The sequence below is a fragment of the Euleptes europaea genome, chromosome 14 (assembly GCF_029931775.1).
Source record: "Euleptes europaea isolate rEulEur1 chromosome 14, rEulEur1.hap1, whole genome shotgun sequence".
Lineage (NCBI taxonomy): Eukaryota > Metazoa > Chordata > Lepidosauria > Squamata > Sphaerodactylidae > Euleptes > Euleptes europaea.
The window spans coordinates 55,712,554-55,739,677 of record NC_079325.1 but is presented as its reverse complement, the minus strand read 5'-3'; the positions used below and the strand labels follow the sequence as shown (position 1 = coordinate 55,739,677).

The 27,124-nt window shown below is 46.7% G+C and overlaps 1 protein-coding gene across 4 annotated transcripts in view; it reads right to left on the bottom strand.

Annotated features, from left to right (window-relative positions):
• FUBP3 (far upstream element binding protein 3) overlaps positions 1-24,150 on the bottom strand; it is an 89,771-nt gene extending 65,621 nt beyond the window's left edge. For all 4 annotated transcript variants that reach the window (XM_056860547.1, XM_056860549.1, XM_056860548.1 and 1 more), the window contains exon 1: positions 24,019-24,150. In XM_056860547.1, the coding sequence (XP_056716525.1) occupies positions 24,019-24,108 (90 nt within the window). In that variant the 5' untranslated portion in view covers positions 24,109-24,150. The remainder of the gene's footprint in view (positions 1-24,018) is intronic.
• Between the last annotated feature and the right edge of the window lie 2,974 nt (positions 24,151-27,124).

Genomic DNA, 27,124 nt, shown 5'->3' with positions numbered 1-27,124 from the left:
CATTCATATCCCTGATGCAGAGAGATAAAGGGAGAAAAGAGGAAGACGCAACAAGAGATGGATTGACTCAATAAAGGAAGCCATAGCCCTCAATTTGCAAGACCTGAGCAAGGCTGTCAAAAATAGGACATTTTGGAGGACTTTGATTCATAGGGTTGCCATGAGTCGGAAGCGACTTGACAGCATTTAACACACACACACACACACACACACACAAGAAGCCATGAATACCTTCTCACTGCTGCTGCCAAATAGTTCCCTTTTGATGGACATGATCCAACCAAAGTTAAGTTTTGATGATTCCAAGCATGCTCTGGCTGGATTCTGTACGGTATGCCCTGACCTGGATAGCTCAGACTAGCCCCATCTCGTCAGATCTTGGAAGCTAAGCATGGCCCACCCTGGTTAGTATTTGGATGGGAGAACCTATCCAAGGAATACCTGGGTGGCTATGCTGAGGAAGGCAATGGCAAACCACCTCTGGGCATCTCTTGCCTTGAAAACTCTACTGGGTTGCCATAAATTGCCTGCAACTTGATGGCATGGTCCACCACCAACCCCAGGTATGTGTAAGGCAGGGAAGGGGGGAGAATAGAAGTAAAGGGTAATTTTCCCATTTGGAAGAATGATGCAGGTGTACCCAAGAACAGCATCCCTACTGAATGACCTAGGAGCAGAAAATTTTAAAAGGCAGCAAGCCAACCTTATTGCAACCTAAAGTCAGTGAAAAGTTGGGCTACTGTGCCCGGAAGCCACACAGCACAACCATGCACAATGGCTACACTGGTCACAGCGGATCAAAACCAAGCAGTCCCCTCAAAAATCTCAGCCTCAGTCCTCCATCCCATCTCTAATATTACTACTGATATTTACTATCTTACCAGGATGCTGTAAAGATTACTGTACATGAAGCCCTTTGAACACTTAAAATATGCTAGGTAAATGCAAGAACTGCTATTAGTGATTGTCATTTCCCCTCTGTTCAAATCATAACTAAGTTGTCAATCATGTAGCTGTTATTGCCAAATACTTTTTTAAAAGTTGCTTCTTCCACCCCCACCAAGACTCATTAACAAAAGCCAGGATACTGTTTTGTAATTTACTGTTCTCAAAAGTTCTAGTCAATTTCAGTAAATCAAGGGAAGGTGGGGTAGGGAGAAATGATTTAAGTAATCTGTGCAAACACAGTGATCCTATTCAGCAGTCAGACACACGTGCACTCATAACACACGTTTTCTGTCAACTTTAGTGTTACAACTGATTGTAACAAAGTAGAGAAAATAGGTAAAATGGGTAAATATCACAGCACAAGTTAAGAGTAACTGAAACGGACACCACAAATTGGAATAAATGCACTTAGCATTTAGACAGCACTGTCAGTGTTTGAAATGCTTTGCGCACACACAATTATTGCAGCCCTTGTAAGGTAGGCTGGAACCATGACCATTGCAGATTGCGGGGGGACTGAGACTGGGAAAGAGAATGGTTTACCCAAAGCCAAGCAAGTATGTTGAAGATTTGAACCAGCAATTTGCAGAGCACAGCTCATTTCCTTAGCCAACAAGTTACATCAGTTCCTGCTGTCAAGTTATGACCATCAGAACAGATTAACAGATTAGTCTATCAGTTTGGGGGAGGAGTCCAAGCAGGGTAAGAACTTTAGGGCACAGGGAGCTCAGCTCATGGTGCAGTCAAGCATTATTGTAAGCACTTGTCCTGAAGAATTTCCCAAAAGCAACAGCCCAGGCAGGTAATCCAAGGAAAGTTGACTTTAATGGAAAACAGGCAGGAAAACAGAGCTTGCAAACTAAACTAAGCCAGGAATGGCAAACAGAATCTACACAGTTGTATATAAAGTCATATCAGATAACACAGGTTGGCATGGTAACCCCTCGGCCAAGCTCCCACGGGAGAGGAGCCAAGAGGAATGTCCGTTAGGTAAATAGTCCTTGGCTGAGACAAGCAAAGCAGAGCAGCTGCGAGAAACCCAAAACAATCCAGAAGTGTCGAGAACAGGCCCGCTCCTGACATTCTGCTCCCCTCAAGGCCCCCTCCCGGCTGGAAAGGGGGTTGGCTTGTGGGGGTAGGCGGAGTGGAAGGCACGCACTAGCCGAGGGGCGGCAACATCGCGGAGCATACCCACTTGTCGTAGGCAGGGGGGAAGTGCTTCCAACGGACGAGATACTGGAGGGAACCGTGACGAATGCGAGAATCTAGGATCTTAGCAACCTCAAAATGCTCCTCCCCACCACCACCATCACCGGTTGCTCTGGAAGCGGGTCGGGATGCCACTCTGTGGAGGAAGTGTGAGGTTTCAGAAGGCTTACATGGAAAACCGGATGGATACGTCTTAGTGCCTTTGGAAGGGAGAGTTCTACTGTCACCGGGTTGATGATACGAGAAATGGGATAAGGACCCACATATTTGGCACTAAGCTTGTCACAAGGGCGGGTGGACCTAAGGTTTTTGGTGGATAGGTAGACCAAATCACCCACTTTATAGTCCTGACTAGGAGATCGGTGCTTGTCAGCTTGAGCCTTGTATTTACGTTTCGCTCGTTCCAGATTCTTCACTAGCCAGGGCCAGGTGGTGTGAATTGCTTCTACCCACGTTGCCACATCTACACCGCCCTCCCCCCTTGAAACATCAATCTAGTTGATAGGACCAAAGTCCTGACCATATACAGCTTGAAACGGGCTGAAGCCTGTGGATTGGTGAACAGCATTGTTGTAGGCATACTCAGCAAAAGGCAACAGCTCTACCCAGCTATCTTGGTGGTAATTCACATAACAACGAAGATAACATTCCAATACAGCATTGACCCTGTTCCACCCCCACCAGTTTAAGGAAAGCTTTCCAAAATTTTGCCACATAGCTACTTCCGCGGTCGTTCACAATCTTGCGCAGAAAGGAATGTAGGTGGAAGACATGTGACACGAAGAGGCAGGCCAGTTTTGGGGCGGAGGGAATACCTGCGCACGGGACGAGGTGCACCTGTTTGGAGAAAAGATCGGTAATAACCCACAACACAGTTTACCCTCGCTGAGAGGGAGGTCAGTCATAAAATCCATTGCAATCACCTCCCAGGATCTAGAGGGGACTTCCAATGGTAGCAAGAGTCCAGGGGGTTTCCCTTGGGAGCGTTTGACGGTGGCACAAACCGGGCAACTGAGGATGAAGGAGTCCACGTCAGTACACATACCCGCCCACCAAAATTGTCTGCGCAACAAGTGGAGAGTTTTTAAGAAACCAAAGTGTCCCGCCGTTTCAGCTCCATGGGCCAGTTGCAGGACTTCGTAGCCCTTTGGGTACGTACAGTTTAGAGTCTGTACCAACCACCACCACGTTCAAGTAGGAAAGGGGGAAGAGTTTGAGCAGAGAGTTCAGTCTGGCATTGGGCACGGAGCAAGTCCAGAAAAGAAGCAGGCAAATCCATCTTTCCCGGCGAGGTGGGCGGGTTGGCGGCAGGCTGCTGAGCCGAAGGACAAACCGGTGGAGAGGGTGGAGGGACCGGCTTGCTTGAGTGCCTGGGTGTCGGAGGTGCGGGCGAAGTAGGCGAGGGAGCCAGGTTTGGTCTTTGGACAGTAGTCACCCCCCCCCCGAGCGGGGGCTTCGGCCGATTGAGAATGGGGTTGGGTCTGTGACCTTGTTTGGACGGCCAAAGTAGGAAGGAGATTCCTTTGCACAGGGGTGAATAAGGAGACAGTTGGACAGTCGACTTTAGAAGGATACTGGGGCAGTCTGGAGAGAGCGTCTGCCAGCACATTTTGTTTTCCAGGGACATGCTTGAGTACGAAATGGAATTGGGCAAAGAAGTCGGCCCAACGAAGTTGTTTCGCGGACAGTTTATGGGTCCCAGTGAGGGCTGCCAGATTTTTGTGATCAGTCCAGACTTAAAAGGGGACCCTGGAACCCTCAAGGAATTGTCGCCAAGTAGTTAGGGTGTGGTAGATGGCGGCTGCTTCTTTCTCCCAAATGGGCCAGTTGAGCTGGGAGTGCGCAAACTTCTTAGACAAGTAAGTGCAGGGGTGTAGCAGACCATCATTCCCTTGTTGCAGGAGAGCACCTCCCATAGCCACATCTGAAGCATCCACTTGCACCACAAACATACAATCAGGATGCTTTAATACTGGTTCAGAAGTGAACAGTTGCTTAAGGGTGTCAAAAGCGGTCTGGCATTGGGTAGTCCAGTGGATTTTGGCTGTGGGTAACGAGGCTGAAGCTTCTTTCCCTTTTAGTTTTTAGGAGGTCCGTGATTGGGAGTGCTATTTGGGCAAAGTTGGGAATGAATCCTCGATAAAAGTTAGCAAAGCCAAGAAATTGCTGCACTTGCCTTCGAGTCAAGGGGGGAGCCCAATCTATAACAGACTGTATCTTAGCGGGGTCCATGGTAAGACCTTGGTGCGAAATAATGTAACCCAGAAAAGTCAGTTGTCTCTGATGGAATTCGCATTTAGATGCCTTAGCATAGAGCTGATTGTCCCGGAGACGTTGTAGCACTTCTCGCACCAAAGTCACATGCTCATCAATAGAGTTAGAATAAATAAGGATGTCATCCAGATAAACCACCACGCCCCGGTATAATAAGTCATGTAGGATCTCATTAATGAACTGCATGAAGACCCCCGGGGCCCCTTTTAATCCGAAGGGCATGACGAGGAACTCAAACATACCAAAACAGCTGGAGAATGCTGTGAGGGGCTCATCTCCGTCACGAATGCGGACTTCATAATAGGCTTCGACTAAGTCCAGTTTGGTGAAAATGCGCCCCTCCTTTAGTTGTCCTAAAATATCAGAAATTAGAGGAATGGGGTAGGCATTAGTTTGAGTGACCGCATTGAGCTTCCTAAAGTCAATGCACAGACGTAAATCGCCCTCCTTTTTACGGACAAAGAAAGCAGGGGCTGAGTTGGGAGCTGAAGACAGCCGAATAAAACCACGAGCAAGGTTTTTGTCTAAAAAGTCTCGTAATACAGTGCGTTCGGCAGTGCTCATGGGATAAATTTTACTCTTAGGAAATTTGCCGTCCCCCACGACTTCAATGGCGCAGTCCGTTCTGCGGTGGGGGGGGGGGTAGAGCATAGCATTCTTTTACATCAAAAACGTCTGCAAAGTCCCGATACTCAGCGGGCAGCAATAAAGGAGGGGGGGTGTCAGAGACTAAAGCTGAGGCTGTGGGAAGGACAACAGCGACTTCGTGCCGGTGTTGGGCGCAGTCAGGATGAGAAAAAGTAATAGTATCAGCCTTCCAGTCTATAGAGGGGCTGTGTCCCTTGAGCCAGTTTATTCCCAAAATGACTTCGTACCGGATGGGGGCTATGGTGAAGTCAATCTGCTCCCAATGAGAGCCAATTCCCATCGCAACACCACGTGTGCGACGGTCTACTGGGCCACCCCTGAAGGTACTGCCATCCATCTGAGCGAACTGGATGGGACCAGGCAGTGTCTCTGATTTGACCTGAAGTGCATTAAAAGTGGCCTCATTGATTAGGGAGCGGCCACAGCCAGAGTCTATGAGTGCTTTGACATGTAGTTGGGGGCCTCGTTTGTAATGTTGCAACACAACATCCACATAAACTGTATTCTCAACTTCACTCACCATGACAGGAGCCTTGGGTATTACAGGAGAAGCTGCAGAGGTCTGCAATGTCGCTCCGCTCACCGCAGACCCTGCCCGTTTTTTGACAGATCGAGAGGACATCCCAGGTGCGAACCTCATCCGAGGAAGGAGAGCTGTCCCCCAATGGGGCACTTGTAATCCGAGACCCGGGTGGGTCGGTAGGAGTTGGTGCACTGGGGACTTCTCCGACGTGAAGTGCAGGTGTGTGTCGACCTGGGGCAGCACTGCATACAGCCGCGGTGCCCCTGCGTTGAGGTCGCCCTCAAGCCCGAGGGGGTCCTTCTGGCCGGGGAGGGAGAGAGAGGTCTGGACGACGCGGGCAGGCTGATGCGAAGTGGCCCATGGTGCCGCAAATGAGACATGCTCCCCTCTGAAATCGGGATACGCGGTCCTGAGGGTCGCATTGGTCTCCGCGGAGCAGGGGTTGACACTTTAGGAGGAGGCTTTTGGCTGCTGCCCTCTTTGGTCCGGCGCCTAACCAGGGAAATGAATTGGCGGCGGCTCTCTACCTCCTCCGCCAGCAGGATCCAATCCTCCAAGGTGTCAGGATCCCCACGCATGTATGCCCAGTTTAAAATGTCGGGATGTAAAGATTCCCGAAAATAGTGTATATGGGTGGATTCAGGCCAATCCACTATTTTACTGGCGAGTTGCTGAAACTCATCAGCGAATTCTCGAACTGGGGTTGAGCCCTGACGGAGTTGCAAAAGTTCGGCTTTAGCCCTCTCCCCCAAGAAGGGGTCTTCGAAGCGTCTCCGCAAAGCAGACATGAAGTTGTTGAGAGAGCGTAGGGAGCAAGCCCGAGTGTCGAACTGGAGAATCATCCAGTCTGCCGCCTTTCCCGTTAAGAGGGAGGCAACGAAACGGACCCGGCTGTCCTCGGTAGGGAAAAACTGGCCTTGTTCTCTCATGTAACTGTCTACATGATGCAGGAAACAGGGTAAAGCCTCGACCGAGCCATCATAAGTGATCTTTAGTCGAGGTTGTTTCCATTGAATAGGTTGCCCAGGGAGCGGTAATACTGGCGCTCCAACGGGCGGTACATTTGGCGCCCCGGGGAGAGGCTGTACTGGCGCCCCGATGGGCGGCGCAGCGACGCACCGGGCACAACCGGCGCCCCTGGGCCCGGTGCTTGGGGTGGAGGTTGCGGAGCTGGTTGCAGTGGCTGAGTTGGAGCAGGTAGAACAGGGGCGGTTTGAGCCCGTTGCAACCGTTCATTCTCACGGAGTAGCTTTTCCATTTGATCTTGTAGATGGTTCACGCGGTCTGCCAATTCTCGATTCTGGTTCCGCAAGTAATACATGTCGTCGCTGATCCCCCCAGTGCATCTGGATCGGCTGACCCGGAGGTTGGCAGCCCAGTGGGATCCGTCGCCATATAAGTCTTCCTCGTCGGAATAGTCCGAGTCAGGGGGACGTTCAGCAAGGCGCCGGGCACATTGCGTGGTGCGAGACGGGGTGAATGTTGGGGAGAAAGAGGGCCCAAAAGAGAACCCTGACCCCATAGTCCCTTTGGGGCGCACATCTTTTGCATCTGCCCGGGCCCATTCGGCAACCAATTGTTGCTCCTTCTCTTTGTCGGCCAAAGCCTTGGCCGCCGCTGCTTCCGTGGCTTGCCGTTGTTCCTCAGCCCGTTGTTTGTCTGCGAGCGCCTGGTCGGCCTCAAGCTTCAAGGCGACGGCCGCGGTGACTATCGAAAGGGCTTCTCGCTCCAAAAGGGTGAGGAGTGGGGCATGATCCTGACCGAGTAAAGCAGTGGTTCTCAACCTGGGGGTCGGGACCCCCAAGGGGGTCACGAAGTGTTTTCTGGGGGGTCGCCGCCACTGTCCTGGGACAGCCCCCATCCCGGGCTGTCCAGGACTAACCCAGACACCCTGTAACCCTGATCCGTCCGCGAGGGCAGGGAAGACCCCAAGCAGAGAGGTGAGGAACTGGCCGACCGACAGCCAGAAGGAGCCGGGCTGCCCTGGGCGCGGTCGCACCTGCGCCGGGCAGATGATGCGGCAGGATGTGTGGGAGGCAGAGGAAGCTCCCCTGGCTCAGCCAGTTCAGGTCTCGGAGGAGAAGAGGGCGGTCCCCCTTGAGGCTGCTACAGCCACGTTGTTTTTACTTTTACCCACGAGAACAGGCCCGCTCCTGACAATTATAAGCTAAGAAAATGGTTGTTGCAAGCCCTTTATATTGGAACTCTGGCAGAAGAATATCATTACTATTTGTAACACCTGGGCAGTCTAGTACCTGGGATGTCTTCAGCTCTGGAGGGAGGGATTTATCACAGTGATAGTCAAACAAAGCCTTCTTCCACCTTGAAAGAAGCCTTTCTAGATGTTCAATGTACCAACTCCCTCCTTTCACAGTATTTCATGCGTTCCCCCCGAGCTACTTAATCTCTGATTATCAGAGTTGAACTGCAAATCATAGAAGTTTATCTCGCTTGGTATATTTATAGGGACAAAGCCAACACAAAATGTGTACAAGCACACACTTAAAATGTAAGACTGATCTTGTTTAAACTACCAGAGGGTTTTTTCTTTAGGTGGAGGTATGACTGGTTTAAGATTATAATTTCTGCAGGGAGAGCAAAGCAAGCAGTACAATTTGGCAGGATAACCTGGACAATGCCTTTTTAAAAAAAGGACTTCAATTCTTATTCTCACCTGTGTCTTAGAAGCAGACAACTGTCTAAGCCAACTGAGACCAGAGGATCTCAGGGACTGCATTTTTCTATCTGAAACTCCCATATCACTCACGGGGCTCTGATTAAGGGGGAGGCATGGCTAGAGGCCATGAGGAGCAGGGCCCTTTCTGTAGTGGTCCCACACTGAGGAATTCCCTCTCAAAAGAGGCACACCAGATTAATACCTTCCAGGGTAAACTGACAATTGTGTTCCAGGTTGTGTGTGTGTGTGTGTGGGAGGAATGGCTTTTCTTCATAGGTCAGTCTGGCCCCTTCCAGGATGGTCACCTGCATGATGAAGGTGATATCAGTGGAAATCTTCACCCATATCTAGGACACGGGTTTGGGTGGAATGAGGCCAGCGATTATGGGATGAGGAGCAAACAGGCTTTCTGAAAGACCACCTCCAGAAGCATACTGGCTGTGGCCATTTGCTTTCCCAGAATGCTCAGGGATAAGCAAGACTACTGCACGCTATGGCTCCTTTTAAGAACATGGTAAAAAAAAAACCTTTTTCAAACACCTTGCCTGGAATGTGTTAGGGAGGTGGGGGGGGGAGGGTGAAGTGGAGGTCAGTGGACTACCTATTTGATCAAGAAGGTAGTGCCGAATGTTCTATGAAGCCAACCTGCCTTGCTGCATAAGCAGCCATTTACACACACACCCGCCGCAAAATTCTGGTTTCATTCTTTAGCAAGGGGGACTACTTGCTCCACACCGTAGCAGCAAAGCCCTCCCTACGTGCCACCTGTCATAGCTTCCAAATAAGAATATGGCTCTCTGCACAGTTACCACAACCGCCTTTAAAAACTGACTTTTGGTTTTCAATAGTTGCTGCTTACTTGCTTTATTTCTGTTCTACTTTATTCTTAAATGATGGGCTACCTCTGGTCTTCCAGGATAAAAGCCAGGCCTATGGGACCGCCTCTCCTGATACACCCCTCAAAGAGCAATATGCTCATCAAATAACAACCTACTGGAGATCTCCAGCCCAAGAGATATCCGGCTGTCCTCAACCAGTACCAGAGCCTTTTCGGCTTTGGCCCGGGTCTGGTGGAACTCTCTGTTGACTGAGACCTGGGCTCTGAGGGACCTAGCTCAGTTCCGCAGGGCCTGTAAGACTGAGATGTTCCACCAGGCCTATGGTTGAGGGCAGCGGCGGTTCCATCATGACCAGCCTCCCTACTCCATCTGCCTATTTTTTGTGTATTGATCTATCTTCCGCCTTCAACCTCACTATGACACCACTGGTACTGATATTAAAGGATTCATTAGATGTTTAGCTTAATTGATTTCTTAAAAAGTATTAATGATTTTTGGAATTTTTAACAATTCCAACTTTTCGAAGACTTTTCTTCTTGGCCAGACATAACGCCTTACCACACAATGAATTAACTGGCAGATTTTTGAACCCCAGTTGAACAGAGAGTCTGCCCGTGTGGAAAGGCAAAGACAGCAACACTTATCCATTCTTTATTCAGATATGGTTTATATTCTTCTATGATATCTTCTTTGATTACTCCATTGATTTCACGCTTTCCTGTATGTTCTCATGACTACCAATTAATCTTCTCATGACTACCAATTAATCTATCTGCCATCTGGTAATGATAAGACAGTTACTCTATCTGTAGTTTACTACTTAACAGCCGCTTTCAAGATACGCCGAAAGTGGGGAGTCAGCGTGGTGTAGTGGTTAAGAGTGGTGGACTCTGATCTGGAGAACTGGGTTTGATCCCCCACTCCTCCACATGAGTGGTGGACGCTAATCTGATGAACTGGGTTGGTTTCCCCACTCCCACACATGAAATCAGCTGGGTGATCTTGGGCTAGTAACAGTTCTCCATACTTTCTCAGTCCCACCTACCTCACAAGGTGCCTGTTGTTGGGAAGGGAAGGTGATTGTAAGCCAGTTTGATTCTTCCTGTTAGGTGGATCTGTAATTGGTCGACAGATCGCACCCAAAGACTGCTTGTTAATGGTTTCTCGTCCACTTGGAGAGGAGTGACTAGTGGAGTGCCTCAGGGATCTGTGCTGGGCCCTGTGTTGTTCAATATCTTTATAAATGATTTGGATGAAGGAATAGAGGGGATGCTTATTAAATTTGCAGATGATACTAAATTGGGAGGGGTAGCAAATACGGTAGAAGACAGAGCCAGGATACAGGATGATCTTAACAGGCTGGAGAATTGGGCTAAAACCAATAAAATGTATTTCAACAGAGATAAATGTAAAGTTCTGCATTTAGGTAGGAAAAATCAAATTCATAATTATGGGATGGGGGAGACTTGTCTTAGCAGTAGTGTGTGCGAAAAGTATCTTGGGGTCTTAGTAGACCAAACACTGAACATGAGTCAGCAGCGTGATGCGGTAGCTAAAAAGAAAATGCGATCTTGGGCTGCATCAACAGAAGTATAGAGTCCAGATAACGTGAAGTGATGGTATCGCTTTACTCTGCTCTGGTCAGACCTCACCTAGAGTACTGTGTTCAGTTTTGGGCACTACAATTTAAGAAAGATGTAGACATTATTATTTTAAATTTAGATTTTTATATTGATGTAGTAATACTTTTATATGATGTTACCCTCTCTGAGCCGGCTTTGGCCGGGGAGGACGAGTTATAAATCACAAAATAAGTAAATAAATAAACGTGTCCAGAGGAGGGCAACTAAGATGGTGAGGGGTGTGGAGACCAAGTCCTATGAGGAAAGGTTGAAGGAGCTGGGTATGTTTAGCCTGAAGAGAAGACTGAGAGGGGATATGATAACCATCTTCAAGTACCTGAAGGGCTGTCATATGGAGGATGGTGCCAAGTGGTTTTCTGTTGTCCCAGAAGGTTGGACCAGAACCAACGGGTTGAAATTAAATCAGAAGAGTTTCCATCTAGACATTAGGAAGAATTTTCTAACAGTTAGAGTGGTTCCTCAGTGGAACAGGCTTTCTCGGGAGGTGGTAAGTGCTCCTTCCCTAGAGATTTTTAAGCAGAGGCTAGATGGCCATCTGTCAGCAATGCTGATTCTATGACCTTAGGTAGTTCGTGAGAGGGAGGGCATCTTTTCCGTCTTCTGGGCATGGAGTACAGGTCGCTGGGGTGTGTGTGGGGGAGGTAGTTGTGAAATTCCTGCATTGTGCAGGGGGTTGGACTAGATGACCCTGGTGGTCCCTTCCAACTCTAAGATTCTATTCTATGATTCTATAGTTCCTTAAATGGGAGAGAAAGTTGGCATATAAAAACCAACTCTTCTTCTTCTTATAATCAAGTTAAGCTTAAATGCTCATTTGCATACAAGTGCTCTTTTTGCACTAGAACTAGTATTACTAATTTTAATGTGATTTATTTATGGTATGATGTTGTATTTTAACTGATGTAAGCCGCCCTGAGTCCAGCCATGGTTGGGATAGGGCGGGTTAAAAATCTACTAAACAAAACAAAGAGAAGACCCATTCAGTGTACCAGTAATATTTATCATTGTTGGAATAATTCAATTGAGAGACCCGCTATTGGATTGACTCCCACGGATCTACCCGCTAACAGCCACACTTCCCTCTAGATTTTTTTTCTTTTTTCAAAAAGAAAAAAGGAACAAGGGGGAAAAACCCTCAAAATTCAGCAGCTAAGTAGAATGTAAAAAAGAAAAAGAAAAAAAGTATACCTAGAGACATAAATATAACGGTGGTAGCAGAGCTCAAGGTTGACTCAGCCTTCCATTCTTCCGAGGTATGTAAAATGAGTACCCAGCTTGCTGGGGGAAAAGGGAAGATGACTGGGGAAGGCACTGGAAAACCACCCAGTAAACCAAGTCTGCCTAGAAAACGTCAGGATGTGACATCACCCCATGGGTCAGGAATGACCCGGTGCTTGCACAAGGGACTACCTTTACCTTTTTAGCAGAACTACACATTAGTTTTTGAAAAAAGTTTCCAAATATCTAAAAATAAGTCCATATGCAATTATCATCTCTATGACACGTGTTCAAATACTGATGTTCTAAGGTCCTCAATCCATTAACAGAGGTGGGCATTTATCTTTCCAATGTTGTAGTACAAGTTTTTTAGCACAGGGCAGAGGATCCATTTTTGTTGACCATTGGTTAGCCTCCAAGAGACAGGCAGAACGTTTAAAAGTATATAATCATTCTCAAAAATTAATGAATACTTGAATACAAAATTAATATAAACAATAATTTCTCAGAAAAACCAAATGACCGGACATGCCCAAAGCATATGTTCAATGGACACATCCTGTGAATGAGTCACAACGCCAACAGATATACACTATCTCCAATAAACAAATCAGGAGAAAGTGCTCAGCACCAGGGTAAAGCTCACTGATAAGCAACATATTTTTATTATCCAATGAAGTTAATGCATTAAAGATACCTCATCCATTGTTGACTGGTCACATGACCAAATCTTTTTTGACAGGACCAATGGCCATCCCAAGATGAGGCTCTCTGTAAAGGCTGGATATGGCCAGTGGACCATCCCAGATTGAAACATTTTTTGCTTTCTAAGTCATTGGGAGGGGACTAATTATGGTTCCAGATAGCAGCATGAGGATTTAGGGCGGGGTGGGGAGTGTCAGGCCTGGGGGCCATTTAAGGCCCGAGAAATCATTTGGTGTCTGGCCCTTCGTGGGTCCTGACAGATCTCTAACTCAGAAGGATCTAAGACTGGCAATCCACCCCCTCCCGCGGACAGGAATAGCCTCTATTCAAGGCAGATGTGAGTTTGTTTTGCTGAGAAAAGGAACATTTCCCCCCCCTTGCAGGAGAGTTGTTAGCTATGGAGCTGCTAGAACCGCCCAAGAAACTGTGTTAACCCTTTCCCACCCGGGCCGTGGAGAAACGTATTCCCTCTGTACTACAAGAGGGCTGAGGGCAGAAGTGGCAATAATGGAGGGGTTAAAGGGAGCAGGGCCAGAATGTGTGTGTGTGTGGGGGGGGCAAGTTCTTAGCCAGTGTGTCCTCATTTCACCCCTGCAGGCGGAGGTAGCTGGAGCCGGCTGTAGAATCTGGCCCCGACCATGCGGAGCAGGAGCAATTCCAGCGTGTGGCTGGATGGCTATGCCTGGCTGGTGCAACAGACCATCCTGTGCCACCAGGTGGGCGAGTGCACCACCGGTTTGATGCTTGCCTGCGCCCCGGGGAGGGGGGCATCTGGGGCAGCTGCCTGCTTGGGGCTTGGTTGGCTAAATTTTAAATTGATAATTTTGTATGGCCCATGAATGATGTTATAAATATCCAAATGGCCCTTGGTGGAAAAAAGGTTCCCCACCCCTGATTTAGGGCATGTGTTTTTATTAATTGGATTTTATGTGGTATAATTTCAAATGAGCTGTTGAATATTTTCATATTTCTGTATTTCACTAATTAGTAAACTGCTAGGAGGACTGATGACAGGCCAAGGAAGCAGGATATCGATGGTGGAAATAAATACCAACTACCCATTACACAGCAGTTCTCTTTTCTCAGCTATGTAATGGGAAGCTACAGAGCTTGAATTACAGTTTGCAATGGTCAGACTCCAGACTATTGGTTCTTGTGGGTTATCCGGGCTGTGTAACCGTGGTCTTGGTATTTTCTTTCCTGAAGTTTCGCCAGCAGCTGCGGCAGGCATCTTCAGAGGAGTAACACTGAAGGACAGTGCCTCTCAGTGTCAAGTGTGTAAGAAGAGTAATATATAGTCAGAAAGGGGTTGGGTTGAGCTGAATCATTGTCCTGCAAAAAGTATCCAAGGTAATGTGCTAATTACCTAATTACTTAATGCACATTACCTAATTAGCACATTAGCTAATTAGCACATTACCTTGGATACTTTTTGTAGGACAATGATTCAGCTCAACCCAACCCCTTTCTGACTATATATTACTCTTCCTACACACTTGACACTGAGAAACACTGTCCTTCAGTGTTACTCCTCTGAAGATGCCTGCCGCAGCTGCTGGCGAAACGTCAGGAAAGAAAATACCAAGACCACGGTTACACAGCCCGGATAACCCACAAGAACCAATGAACTCTGACCGTGAAAGCCTTCGACAATATCCAGACTATTGCTCTGTTTAGGCCCTTGGGCCATGCATACCTTCTCTCCCCTCTACTATTGCTCGCAGCTGCTCAGAAAACGCTCAGCAAACACTTGAAATCCAGCTTATGTAACACAATCCACTAGCCACAAGATAAGAAAAGGGAGGAGTGGGCAGAACAAAGTTGCTGGGTTGGGGAAAAGAAAATCAGCAAGCTAAACCTCTCCAACAGAAGCAAGTTAAACCTCTCCATTTGTGGGCACCATGAGCTTTGTTACTTGAGAACCCCAATTCTGACACCTTCCACCCTACTTCCATCCAATTCAGCAACAGCAGCACAGTGCAGGCTACTGCCCTAGTATGAGATCAGCTAAGCCAGTTATCCGGTGCCCTTTGTAGAGAACAGAATGGCATGCAAACCAAGCTGTAGCGGAATCACGCCTTTTTCATTTACAGGATAACATTCTACTCAAATGATGCTTGAACAGGACCAAATAATCAGCAGCCATCAAGTATTCCAGAGTTTCCTTGGCCCTCGCAGAAAGCCAGAACTGCAACGGGAAGGGCAAGGTAGACACAGGCAGCCAGGCTAAATACCTCTTGTGTAACTTCTGTGGGTTTGCGCACAACGCTTTATAATGCAGCCAACCCTTTAATAACGATATGGGGTGGGGGTCAGCAGCTAGGGCTGGCAGGAGGCCCCTTAACTGCCCTCTGCAGTGGCAAACCTCTCTGAACAAGGATATTGGAGGCTGGGGGGAGGGAGACCAATCACACCCAAGAGCAGCCACACACGGCAGGAAGTTCTCCACTACTGTTTTTCTCTGTGGAAAAAATTCCACCCTGCCTTACCAATGATTAGCAGGCCCGAAAGCCCCCAGATAAAGGTTCATCTGGACCTCACTCATACCGCCCAGCCCAAACATCTCATGAGCTACCTTGGGCCCTGCTAGAAAGGGATCAGTGGGCTATTAAAAACAACAACCCTAACACATAATCACACGGCTTACCTTGCCCCCAGAAGTCTGCCCCCAACTCCCTTTCCCTGAGCAGGCCTACAAGCACAACTAGTGAAGGAGGCAGCATGTGATAAGTTACTAAAAGACTCATTGCAAGTGGAACCAGGAGAATAAGATTCAAAATGAATTGTGCCTCCTTCTGAACTGGAATTGAGAAGTTCTAAGGCAAGCCTGATCTCATCAGATCTTGGAAGCTAAGAAGGTTAAGTACTTGGTTGGGAGACCACTAAGAAAGTCCAGGGTTGCCATGCAGAGGCAGGCAATGGCAAACCACCTCTCTTTGCCTCTAAGCCTTGAAAACCATAAGCCCCCAGTGAGCTGGTGGCACCCTTCCACCACCAAGCAGCCCTACCGATGGCAAAGATGAAAAAACAAAAATGCCCAGCAAAAGACCCTTTTGAAGCAGATTAACACAGCAACATATGAAGCATTCTTGTCATATAGTAAGACTTAGGGTTTGGATCTTATAGATTGTTTCTGCTGTCAGAAAGGACAGACGATCCCCTCCCCCCGGAACAGAATTTTAGGGGCATTTTTGGGCTGCAGAGCAAGGAAGTTATGCGGTGCTGACAGAAAATCCTTCCACCAATGGAAACGTTTCACAAGATCCAACCCAAAACTAAGACAACAGTTTTTTGTGCCTTAATATTTCCCCCCTTAACATTTGAATAATATAAGGGAAGTAAATCCTACACATCTTAAAGTATTTAAAAGTAGTCCAGTAAACATAAATCTTCAAGTAAAGACTTGTATGTGCCTGAATCTTTTTTAAAAATTATGTTATTTATAATCAGCCTTTCCCACAGGGACTCAAGGTGGATTACACACAGTGCATCAGTACAATCAACCAAATAGGACATTCAATCACCAATGCATTAGGATTTTAAAAACCTGAACCTCCAGAAAGAACTGAAGCATAGCATAAGTATTCACATGACACATTAAGTGGTACAGAAATTACATAAGAGGATCCTACTTACCATACGCTATACACAGCAATATAGACCAAGGTCCCAATCATTTATCCAAGTAAATCTGTGAACCATTTTGTACCGTGCAGCCTTATTACCTGCACAGAAAAGCGCCCTTGAATAGTTCAGTTCTGCATAGTTTGCAGAAGGACAGAGGAGAGGGAGCTTTCCCGACCTCCTCGGGCAGGCCGTTCCACAAGGTGGGAGCCACAACTGAAAACATTTAGGCTACATTAAATATGCTTTACTTGGTTCCACCACCTCATCACACATTTCAATTCAATTAGTTTTGGCTATTAAAAACGACTATTGATACTATATGAAAACTTACCAGGTGAACTTTTAAACATTTTGGTTATTAATCATGACTCAAACAAGCATGCTAACAAGATCCTAATCAATTAAAGGCATTGCAAATGTGCCCCTATAATAAATCCTTGGTATAAAATGTTTTACAGGCGGTATCTCTCTCCGAAAGATCTCCAAAAGATGTTTAAGACGAACCAAGCAAACTGCTGGAAGTGTTCAGAGACAGAGGGGACCTTTTTTCACCAATGGTGGACTTGCAAAAAGAGTCAACAGTTTTGGAAGTTGATACACCAAAGAATTCAAGACATGTACAATTCGAACTAAATCCTAAATTCATGTTATTGGGCATTATTCCTTCACAAGTGAGCCCAATCCATAGAGAACTTCCAATATGCAACCACTGCGGCCAGAATTTTGTACGCTTCTTACTGGAAAGACTCTAAGATCCCTACAAGAAACGAGTGGATTTACAAATTATTTGACTTTGCCTCAATGTCTAAACAAACCTGCTTGATGACCTCAAGTGTAAATGGCAACCAGTATATGACAAATACGCTTCAGCAACAATATTGCCAACTGTATTTAATATGCTAATTTGTTATATATAATCTGTTGATGACATAGTTTTTGTTTTTAACCGAGATAATTGTATTTAACAGAGATAATTGTATTATTATCAGGGGAAATTTTTTTTATTGGCATAAAATGTTATAGCACGTGTTTATGATAGGCTTATAAAAAGAGAAAAAATATATACTGTATTTTTTAATTATGGAAACTAAAGAGTGTATTTTAAACAAAACTAATTTATGAGACATGTTTATGGTGTATTGGAAAAGTTTGGACACAGAAAATTAAATGTTTTCCCCCTTTCCCTTCGCCTTTTTATTTTTGTACCCCCCCAAAAAAACCTTCAATAAAATACTTTAAAAAAAAAAATCCTTGGAACACCCATGTCGATGCCAAGCAGGTGTCAGGATGGTCACCAAATCCCCTGGGGCTTCCATGCAATCTGGCAGAAACCTTTAAATGAATTGCAAAAAACTGGGCTCTAAATTATGCAACTTTTTAAAAAATGTGCTTGATTTTGTGTTTGCAAATGAATGCTTTCTTGACTGTAGGATACTATTTTACCAGGAATTTAATGGGGGAGGTGTCTTAACCCAGGTCCAGTGACAATTTCTCTACTCAGAATTGTGCCTCATAGACCTATGTGTCTTGACAGCTAAATCTCCATAATCAGAGGCATGATACAGGCAAATATTAGATGCCTGCAGAGGGGATGGGTGTTCTGCCCTTGGTGGAGGACTGATGCTTTCACAAGTGGAAATGAGACACTGGACCAGAAGGACCCAGGGTTAGATCCAGCAGGACCTTACCTCTCATGATGACAGGTATTGCACAGGTTAGTTTTGCTGCCATGCTGTGCTAGATGTAATGAGGCTTCTGCACTCTGGGTAGAAAATGATGACTCAGCGAGCATCTAGCAGACAGACACACATACCCCATGTAACTTTTTCCACACCTCATTCTACCTTCCAACAGCCAAGCCAAAAATGCTAAGTCTTTTTTAAGTACCAATCCTAATGCCAAGCCAGGGAAATGTCAATTCCACATGACTGGAAACCCACTTTTCTCAGTACTACAAGCTACACGAGAAAACAATTTGAGAAAGTAAATGTTATTTAATTTTTGTTCATACTTATTGACTACATCCGTTATGCCTCTGTACAGTGGACACTTCATATACACCTGATTCAGCTTTGAGCATGCTTTGCAAATGCTCTGTTAGTTGCACCAAACATGGATTGCCATCTGAACACATATCATGTGGAGAGCAACACTGTATGGATACACAGAATTGATGCTGGGACATGCAATCAATATGCATCCACAGTATCTCACGTAGCAATGAAGTCTGGCTGAATGAGCACACCTCCTTAGCCAGCTCAGGGCATCTTTTCAAAGGCGTCTTAATAAGAAAATAGAGATGACAAATGCACTGTGACTAGGCCCCCATATGTGTACAATAATGGAGTTTTCGATGTGGATAAATGTACCGTGTGAAGTTGCCTCATGAGGGTCTGAGCCCCCAAATTCAAAGCTACACAAATATACCAGCCCACCTCCAAAGCAAATCAACCCATTTCAAAACTCATACCATGCTTACCTATTATATACAGACACATGGTCTGGAGATCTTCCCTCTGCCCACTCGCAACACAGACTGCCCCTTCCCATCTTCCAACCAAACATTCTCCAAAGAGAGGAAAGTCCATCTCACATGTTTGAAAAGAGGCCCCAATTGTTCTCCACCAGTCCCTGAGAGGACTCTAAATAAAATCACATAACCAGCTCAAATCACTGCAAATAGACACTGTATATTTCTTTCCATGGCACTTTTGGAACCGGGGACGGGACTGTACATTGCCTTTCAAATTAAATCTGTGATATGGTAGGAGGCCCTGCAGTTTAGACAAAAACTCTTACAGGCCTGCTAAATCCAGGGAAAGGGTGCAAAATATATAACACAACAGTATACCAAACCTGGCCTTCCTACAGACCAGGAAGATACCTATGGGGTCCCTGTGACGGAGGATTTTCTAACATGATTTTTCTGTTGAATATATATACTTAGTAGAACAATCACGTAAGGAAATCTCCAACCCTAGAGGTGCTTCTAGAGAACCAAGAGATCTTTTCGTCTGTGGGAACCGTCCTGCTAGGAAAGAAAACTACGGGGTGAGAGTGAGCTGCTGGCCAGGGGTGGGAGTGGGGCAGTGCACCGACCCATGGACTGCATTATGTAGTAAAGAAGAGGTCCTCAAGACTACACCTTGGACTGAAGTTATTTGCTAAGACTAATACTGCCTAATAGGTTTGGAAGCCTATGCTTTAGCTGACAATACTTCCTCCTCTAAACTGGAGAGATTCCAACTGGTATGAAGCTATCTGAGACAGCACCATACACCGAACAACAATAAATGGCATTGACATAGTGGTTTTCATAGTGCTACGAGTACAGTGCAAAAGAATCAGGTAATGTTATCCGTTATGATCTCCAGAGAACCTGAGTCCAGGTTTTATAGAACAGAAAACTTGATATGCATGAAGATTCACATTTTGCGATTTTTAGAAACTGCTTGAAGGCCCTGGTAAGGGAGAAGACAGGGTTGAGACTCTTCATGTAAAAGACCCAGGATACGAAGCACCAGGAGCAATTCTTGCATTCAACAGTGGATTTAAGGAAAAGGACATGAGACTGCCCTCTAAGCCCTACCAAGACTGAAGCAGCTAAAGGAGAGAAGCATGCAGCCAACTCATACCACAGACCAAAACATGTAGTTAGAAATCTGTTTCTCTGCATAATTTAGAATATTTACATGCTGCCCCTCCATAGTCCTGCTCAAGATGGCTACAGCGGCAACTGGTTCTGGAAGGCGCTACTGAGCCAGAGAATCCCATTCCAGCCTTCTCTCAGAGTGGCCTGTCCTACAGCCACACCCAAATATTTGTTCAAACAACAGAGCCAAACAACGAAGATGATGCAACTTCCTTTTCCCTTTCAACTGCAGGAAGTAGAATTCAGATAGTATCAGGGGCAGGGAGAGGAGAATGCACAGTTGTTGGTCCGTAAAGGGACTAGAACAGGGTTCCCCAAGTGACTCTGTCTGTCATCTATTAAAAAAACAAGGAGGGGCCATGGATCAGTAGGCTGAGCATCTGCACCGTACGAAAAAGGTCCAAAGTTCAATCTCCTGCATCTCCAATTAAAAAGGACTGAAAAAATTTGGATCAGGAAACTTTCGAATTTAAATACTTAAGCAACATTTACAACCTCAGAGTATATTTACATATGGGGGCGGAAAATCTTCCATTTTGGAAAAATGTTCATGCCGCATCACCGGTAGTAGGTGATGTGAAAGACCTCTACTTAAAAGCCTGGACAGATGCTCCGAGGCAGAGTAGACAATACTGACCTTGACAGATCAAATAGTCTAATCCAGTGCAAGGCAGCTTCATGTGTTCAAACCAATAGCTACTACAGTCAGATGGAGCCTTCTAACCACATGGAAGCTTGCTTTGGAAAAAGTCTCAAGATATCTAAATACAGAGGTTTTTTTAAAAAATGTGTGAGTGTACAGGAGCTAGTAAAAGATTGGATAAACTGACAGACATGCACTAGTGTTTTTATCACTCATCAGGATAGCTTGATCCACTGAACTACGGGGAAATGAAGAGATTAGCGCCATCACAGTTGACGGAGAAGATGACTAAAAAGCCAAATTACATTTCATTTATGATCAAGGGGAATCTACACAAGCACTCTCACAGATTAGGAGATGTCAGCCATTATTACAGGACCCCACAATGCTTAATTACTCCAATCTCACATAATATGTCCGGGGCTTCTTACAGCAAGGTCATGCACATGTTCTTCCCTCCCACAGGAAGGCATCCCCACAGTGTCTGCAAAGCCACACATCAGGGTAACTGCAAAAGGGCAAGACAAAACCACTAGGTTTTTCAGAAGAGCTTCCTGCAGAAGCTTCAAACAAGGGTACAGAATTTCCAGCAGGCAAAAATATCACGCAAAGAGAAGGTGGCAGATAATGAACCATGCCTTTAAAAATCACAACTCAGCAAAGGAGAAAGGTGGACAACAGACTGGGAGGAGGGCAGAGCATGCCCACACTCCACTAACGGCAATGCTCTCCGCTGGAGCAAGGAGCCTTCTGCTGATATCAGTCGTTTGTAGAAAGTTCCTTGCACCAGAGGAACAGACCACTAGACCATTAGTGGAACAGACCACCAACCCATTATATCTCCAGTCCTCCAAAATGAGAATTCCTGTAAAAAGGGCAATGGTCCCATCATAGGAAAGGGAAGCCCCAGCCTCTTCTGGCAGCATTCTTTTAGCAAGGTTAGAGGAGAACAATTCTAATTTTCCCTAAACTTACTGAGGTGGAATTGATGTTCAACGCTGTTTGCAAATGCAATCATAATGCTATTTGAGCAAGGCTTCTGAGTGTTTTGAGCAAAGGACTGATCACAGTCAACTTTATCAGAACAGTTAGGTAAGCAAGTATTATCATTCCTATATGCGGGGGAGGGGCCCCCCTGAGCTGGCTGGTCCAGGCTAGCCCAATCTCCTCAGATCTCATAAGCTAAACAGGGTCAGCCCTGGTTAGTACTTGGCTGGGAGACCACCAAGGAAATAAGAACATAAATCTAGGGCTGCTATGTATAGAAAGGCAATGGCAGACCACCTCTGAATGTCTCTTGCCTTAAAACCCTATGAGATCACCAAATGTCCACTGTGACCTGATGCCACTTTCCACCACCACATGGGGGGGGATGCAGATCTTGAGAGTACCTAATCCAGGGGTCCCCAACACGGTGCTGGCCAAGTGGTTTTAGAAAGTGGGTAGTTGGGGCATTTGCCCAGGAAGGCTTCTGATTGGCCACTGGAGATTGACTGGCTGTGCAGATTTTTTAAGATGTTGTGCTATAATGGCAACCACTGCCAAAACAAGATCTGTGTTAAGCCACGGCAGCTATTGTGTGTCTGGCTCCACTATTTTGTGGCTGTGTCAGAATTCCAAAGGTGCCCGCAGGTTCAAAAAAGTTGGGAACCTATGAGCTAATCTAAGTCCATGAGATGATGGCTGAAGTAAGTTCTGAACCCAAGAGCTCCTTTTTCACACCTTACTCTTTTACTTCAAATTTGGAGGCATGACATGCCATAAACCAGGAGCGGGTAAACCCCAGCGGGTGGATTGAACAGCATCACGCCAAACCATTTTGCTCAACAAGCGGGGCTGGATGTCCACCAGAGAAGTGAGAGGCATGACTTGGAAGTGTAGGTACCTTCCAGAACTAGGCAGCCTCCAGCCTGGTCCAAAACAATCCTCTGAGGACAGATGTTGCTTTCCCCCCCAGCATCTGGGCCAAAAGGGGTGCCTATCCCCATCATAAAGTGCCAGAAGGGTGGACAAAGATTTTCTTACTTTCTTCTCTCTTCCCAAGCAAGCAGAGAAAACTCTAAAAAAAAGACTATGGCTCAGAGACTGAGTGCCTCTGATCTAATTCCTGGCATCCCCTGTTAAAGGGCCTAACATTACATGACTTAGCCTTAGTCTATCACAGTATTGTTTATTGTGGCTGGCAACGGCTCTCCAGGGTCTTAGGTAAGCTTTTTCTATTCAGGTAGGAGCTATTAGGAAAGACCCGTATATTAAATGAGGGAGAAATCCTTTCAGATTAGGCAACACTGTAGAAGACAGGCCCAGCCTCTCCAGTTAAAGGGGCTCAAGCAGCAGGTGTTAAGACTTTTCTCTACATGAGATGCTGGAAAGCTGCTGCCAGTTGGGACAAGTTGCTCTGAGCTAGGCAGACCAATGGTTTGACTGTATATTAGGCAACCAATTACTGGGAGTTCAGTGGTATGGATCTCACAGTACCAGATGCTTTACGTAGAAGTCTCAGGTTTACCCTTTGGAATCTCCACCTAAAGGCCCTTATGCAGCAGGAATCAGAAACAGCTTTTCTGTGCCATGGAGCAGACAATACTGAATGAAATAAATAAGCCATCTGGTTCACTATAAGATGAACCCTTGGATAAGCAGCAGAAGCACTTGCTCCACGTGCAAGAGATTACAGCTTTGGTTTCTCAAATGCTACTGCAAAAAAATGACAGCAAAGACCTTTTAATACTTATGACAGCAGCTGTCAGCCAGAGTAGACAATTCCACTCTAAATACTTAAAATATACCCTAAAAAGTATGTCCACAGTAAAAACAATTTTGACATTTATGCATGAAACTTTAACTGGTCAAACTGCTCATTGTATAACACAGCGCAAGCACAGTGCGTTGGCTATAGTGTCAGACTAAGATCTGGGAGACCCAGAATCAAACCCCCACGCTGCCCATGTAAGCCTGCTGGATAATCTTGTGCCAGCGACTTAACCTACCTTGCAGGGTCGTTGCTGTGAGGCTAAAAAGGGGGAAGGGAACAACCAAGTCCACCACCCTCAGCTCCTGGCAGCGTTAGAAAAAACCCACGCTCGACAAGCAAGCACCCTGTTATTTTGCCGTGCAGTATTATAATAAAGAGAAAGCCCACGAGACAGCTGCTGCCTCAGGCCGCCAGGAGAGTTTGTGGCACAGACCGGAAGGCCCAGGACTCATCCCCCTGACCCCACAAGAGCTCGTTCGTGGGAGGGGGAAACAGGCCGAGGCTGCCTCCCCCATCGCAGGGCTTGAGGCTGAGGAGGCCCGAAGGGGAAGGAGTCGGACAGCCTCTCGCGGCTCCCAAAGCTGGATGCTCGAGGGAGGCGGCCTAGCCGGGCCTGGCGTCCCCACCCCCTACCAGGCCTCGCGGCCTCCTCCTCACCTGGCGGACGCGGTGCAGCGCGTCGGCGAAGCCTTCGGCCTTGATCCCGCCCACGGGCGCCGCGTTCGGGCCCTGCGCCAGCTCCGCCATGACACGCGCCGCCGCCGCCGCTTCTTCTTCCTCCTGCCGCCGTCCGTCCCTCAACCGCCGCCCGCCCCTCTCTGCCTCCTGCACCCAGGGGCTCAAGCGCTCTCGCTCTCCCTCCGCCTGGGGACCCGTACCCGGAAAAGGAAATTCCTCCCTCGCTTCCGGCGGAAAAAGGAAGCGGAAGAGCAAAAGCGGGGGGGGGAGAGAAAGGCCTCCAAGCCTTGGGATACAGGACTTTCAGCGTGACGTTAGCGCCAGGCCATAACGAGGCCGGAGGCACGCTCAGCCACTTCCGGAGGAGGGGAGGCTGGCGCGGTCACGTGGCCAGGGCGGCTCCGCGTGGCTCCCCAAGAAGGCCAAGGGGGAGGGGCGTCTGGGCCGGCGGTGCGGCTGCGCCGGGGGGCGGGGCTCCGGGTTAGCGCGGGGGTTAAACGTCACTGGTTGCAACGGTGGTCTTGAATATGGGAAAGGAACACGCTGGAATTTAATGTTTTCTGTTTTAATTAACAGTAATTTATATTTCTTTTTTTTCCTTTTCTTTTTGCTGTCAAGTCACAGCTGACTGATGGTGTCCCCGTAGGGTTTTCAAGGCAGGAGGCGTTCCGAGGTGGTTTGCCATGGCCTGTGTCCGCGTCACGGCCCTGGCTATAGTGTCAGGTTTAGACTAGGGAGCAATGCTCCACTCTGCCATGAACGTTGCTGGGTGACCTTGGTCAGTCACTCCCAGTCTCCCTCACAGGGTGGTTGTGAGACAGGGCAGAGCTCTGCTGTTTCTGCTTTAGGAATGAGAAGAACAGCAGGACTGTCTGTGCCCTGGGCTCGTTGTCCTTTTATGGAAAGGGCTGGTCTACGGTGGGATAGAGTGCCTATATATATATATGGGTGTGTATATATGTGTGTGTGTGTGTGTATATATATATATATATATATATATATATATATACACACACACACACACACACACACATGTATACATATACACATATATACACACACACACATATATACATACACACACACATATATATACACATATACACATACACACCCATATGTGTGTGTGTGTATATATATATATATATACACACACACACGTATACATATACACATATATATACACACACATATATACATATATATACACATATATATGCACACACACACACACAAACTCACCGTTTCTCTAATAGCTACAATCAGTAACGAATGCTATCAATTGCAGTTCATGGTGAAAGATAATGTTAGTCATATTAATTGACATTTCAGGTGGATAGCTGTGTTACTTTGCCATAGCAGAACAACATTCCAGCATTAACTGGTGTGCCGCTATTAATACAAATAGGGAGCCAGCATGGTGTAGTGGTTAACTTGGGAAACCCAGGTTCAAATCCCCACCGGCACCATGGAACCTTGGGCAGTCACACACTCAGCCCCAACCCTGGCTAGTATTTGGATGGGAGACCTCCAAGGAATACTAGGGGCATGATGCAGAGGCAGGTAATGGCAAACAACCTCCGAATGTCTCTTGCCTTGAAAGCCCTGCGGGGTCACCATAACTCAGATGTGACTTGACAGCAAAACAAAAAATGGAATAAAAATTCAATGTTCAATCAAAGTTTCATTTCCATACCTTTCTTTGGCTGTTCCTCCCAGATTCGAAATTCAGGCATATCATGTTATCTATTGTACGTGTGTCAATTAGTTAAGGCAGAGGGGAGAATCTGGTGAGGTTCCAGCAATTCATGTGCAAAGGAAGCATCGTTTCATGGGGGGGGGGGAGAAGGTCCACGCTGGGGATTTTATGCAACTTTAGTATGATTCTTTGCTTCAGCCATGTATTTATTTATTCGCTTATGTAATCTTTTTGAATACCCTTGTTTTGCTGTCAGATCACAGCTGACTTATGGCAACCCCATGGAGATCTGATTGGATATGCAGACTTTTAAAAAGTTGCTTTGGCAGTAGCTGCCGGCACAGCACAAGGATCTTCACTACAGGAATGAAGGTTAGCTGTGTGTGCGGGGGGAAAAAAATTAAAAACAGTATTTTCATTTTAAAAGGTGTCCTGTTACGCAGAGCTTCTGCCTGAAATGCTGAAGAGTTAGAGTTATGTGAGACCTCACTCCCTGACATGTTGTGGTTGGCTCCGCCTCCTAGGCAGCCATTTTGTAGCTGCACCCCCCCCCCCGCCCCCGTGCTGAGTCAGAATTCTAAAGGTGCCTGCAGGCTCAAAAACATTGCGGACCCCTGGTTTAAACTTTTTCCCAGCACCAGTTTCCTGCCCTGAAGTAGCCCTGGTGATGAACCATTTTTTCCCTCTCTGGGGAAACACCCAACCCTCTGGATTGATATATTCAAATGAGCTCTCAACACTCCTAGAAGGCTGCATTTAGCTCCATGGCCCACAGTTGCACGCATGTGTGCTGTAAATCCCGGCTGCTTTTTTTTGCTGGCAGCGCCAATTCTGTGGGCTGTTCTGGAAGATACTTTAAAGGGCCCCCAATCGTGCAAAAAGCCCCTCAAGACCTTCTGCTTCACAGGACATTTGCAGATTCATTTTTCACTTATGGCTCGTGTAAACGTTTTATGACTTGGAAAGCATGAGTTAAAATCTCTGCCTGGCCATGAAGCTCAGTGGGTGACTTTGAGAAAGTCATCCGTATTTAGACTTTCCTGATTGAAAGCTGAAGTCCAAGAATACCCCACTCTGTATAAATATGATTCTAAAATTAACCTGGATGGATGGATGGATAAGCTAGTGTACTAAAGCCAAAGGAGAAGAAAAACGGGGAGAAGCAGCACAGACAGAAAGTCATACTATAAAGCTTTAAAAGGGGGAACCATAGTTGGGGCTTCCAGATCGGAAGTTTGGTTGGTTTATGCTATACCTGTTCTGATGCCAACTTCAGACTGAGAAATTTCTGGAGATTTGGGGGTGGAGCCTGGGGAGGGCAGGGTTTGGGGAGGGGAGGGACCTCAGTGAGGTATACAGTACATTCTCCAAAGCAGCCATTTTCTC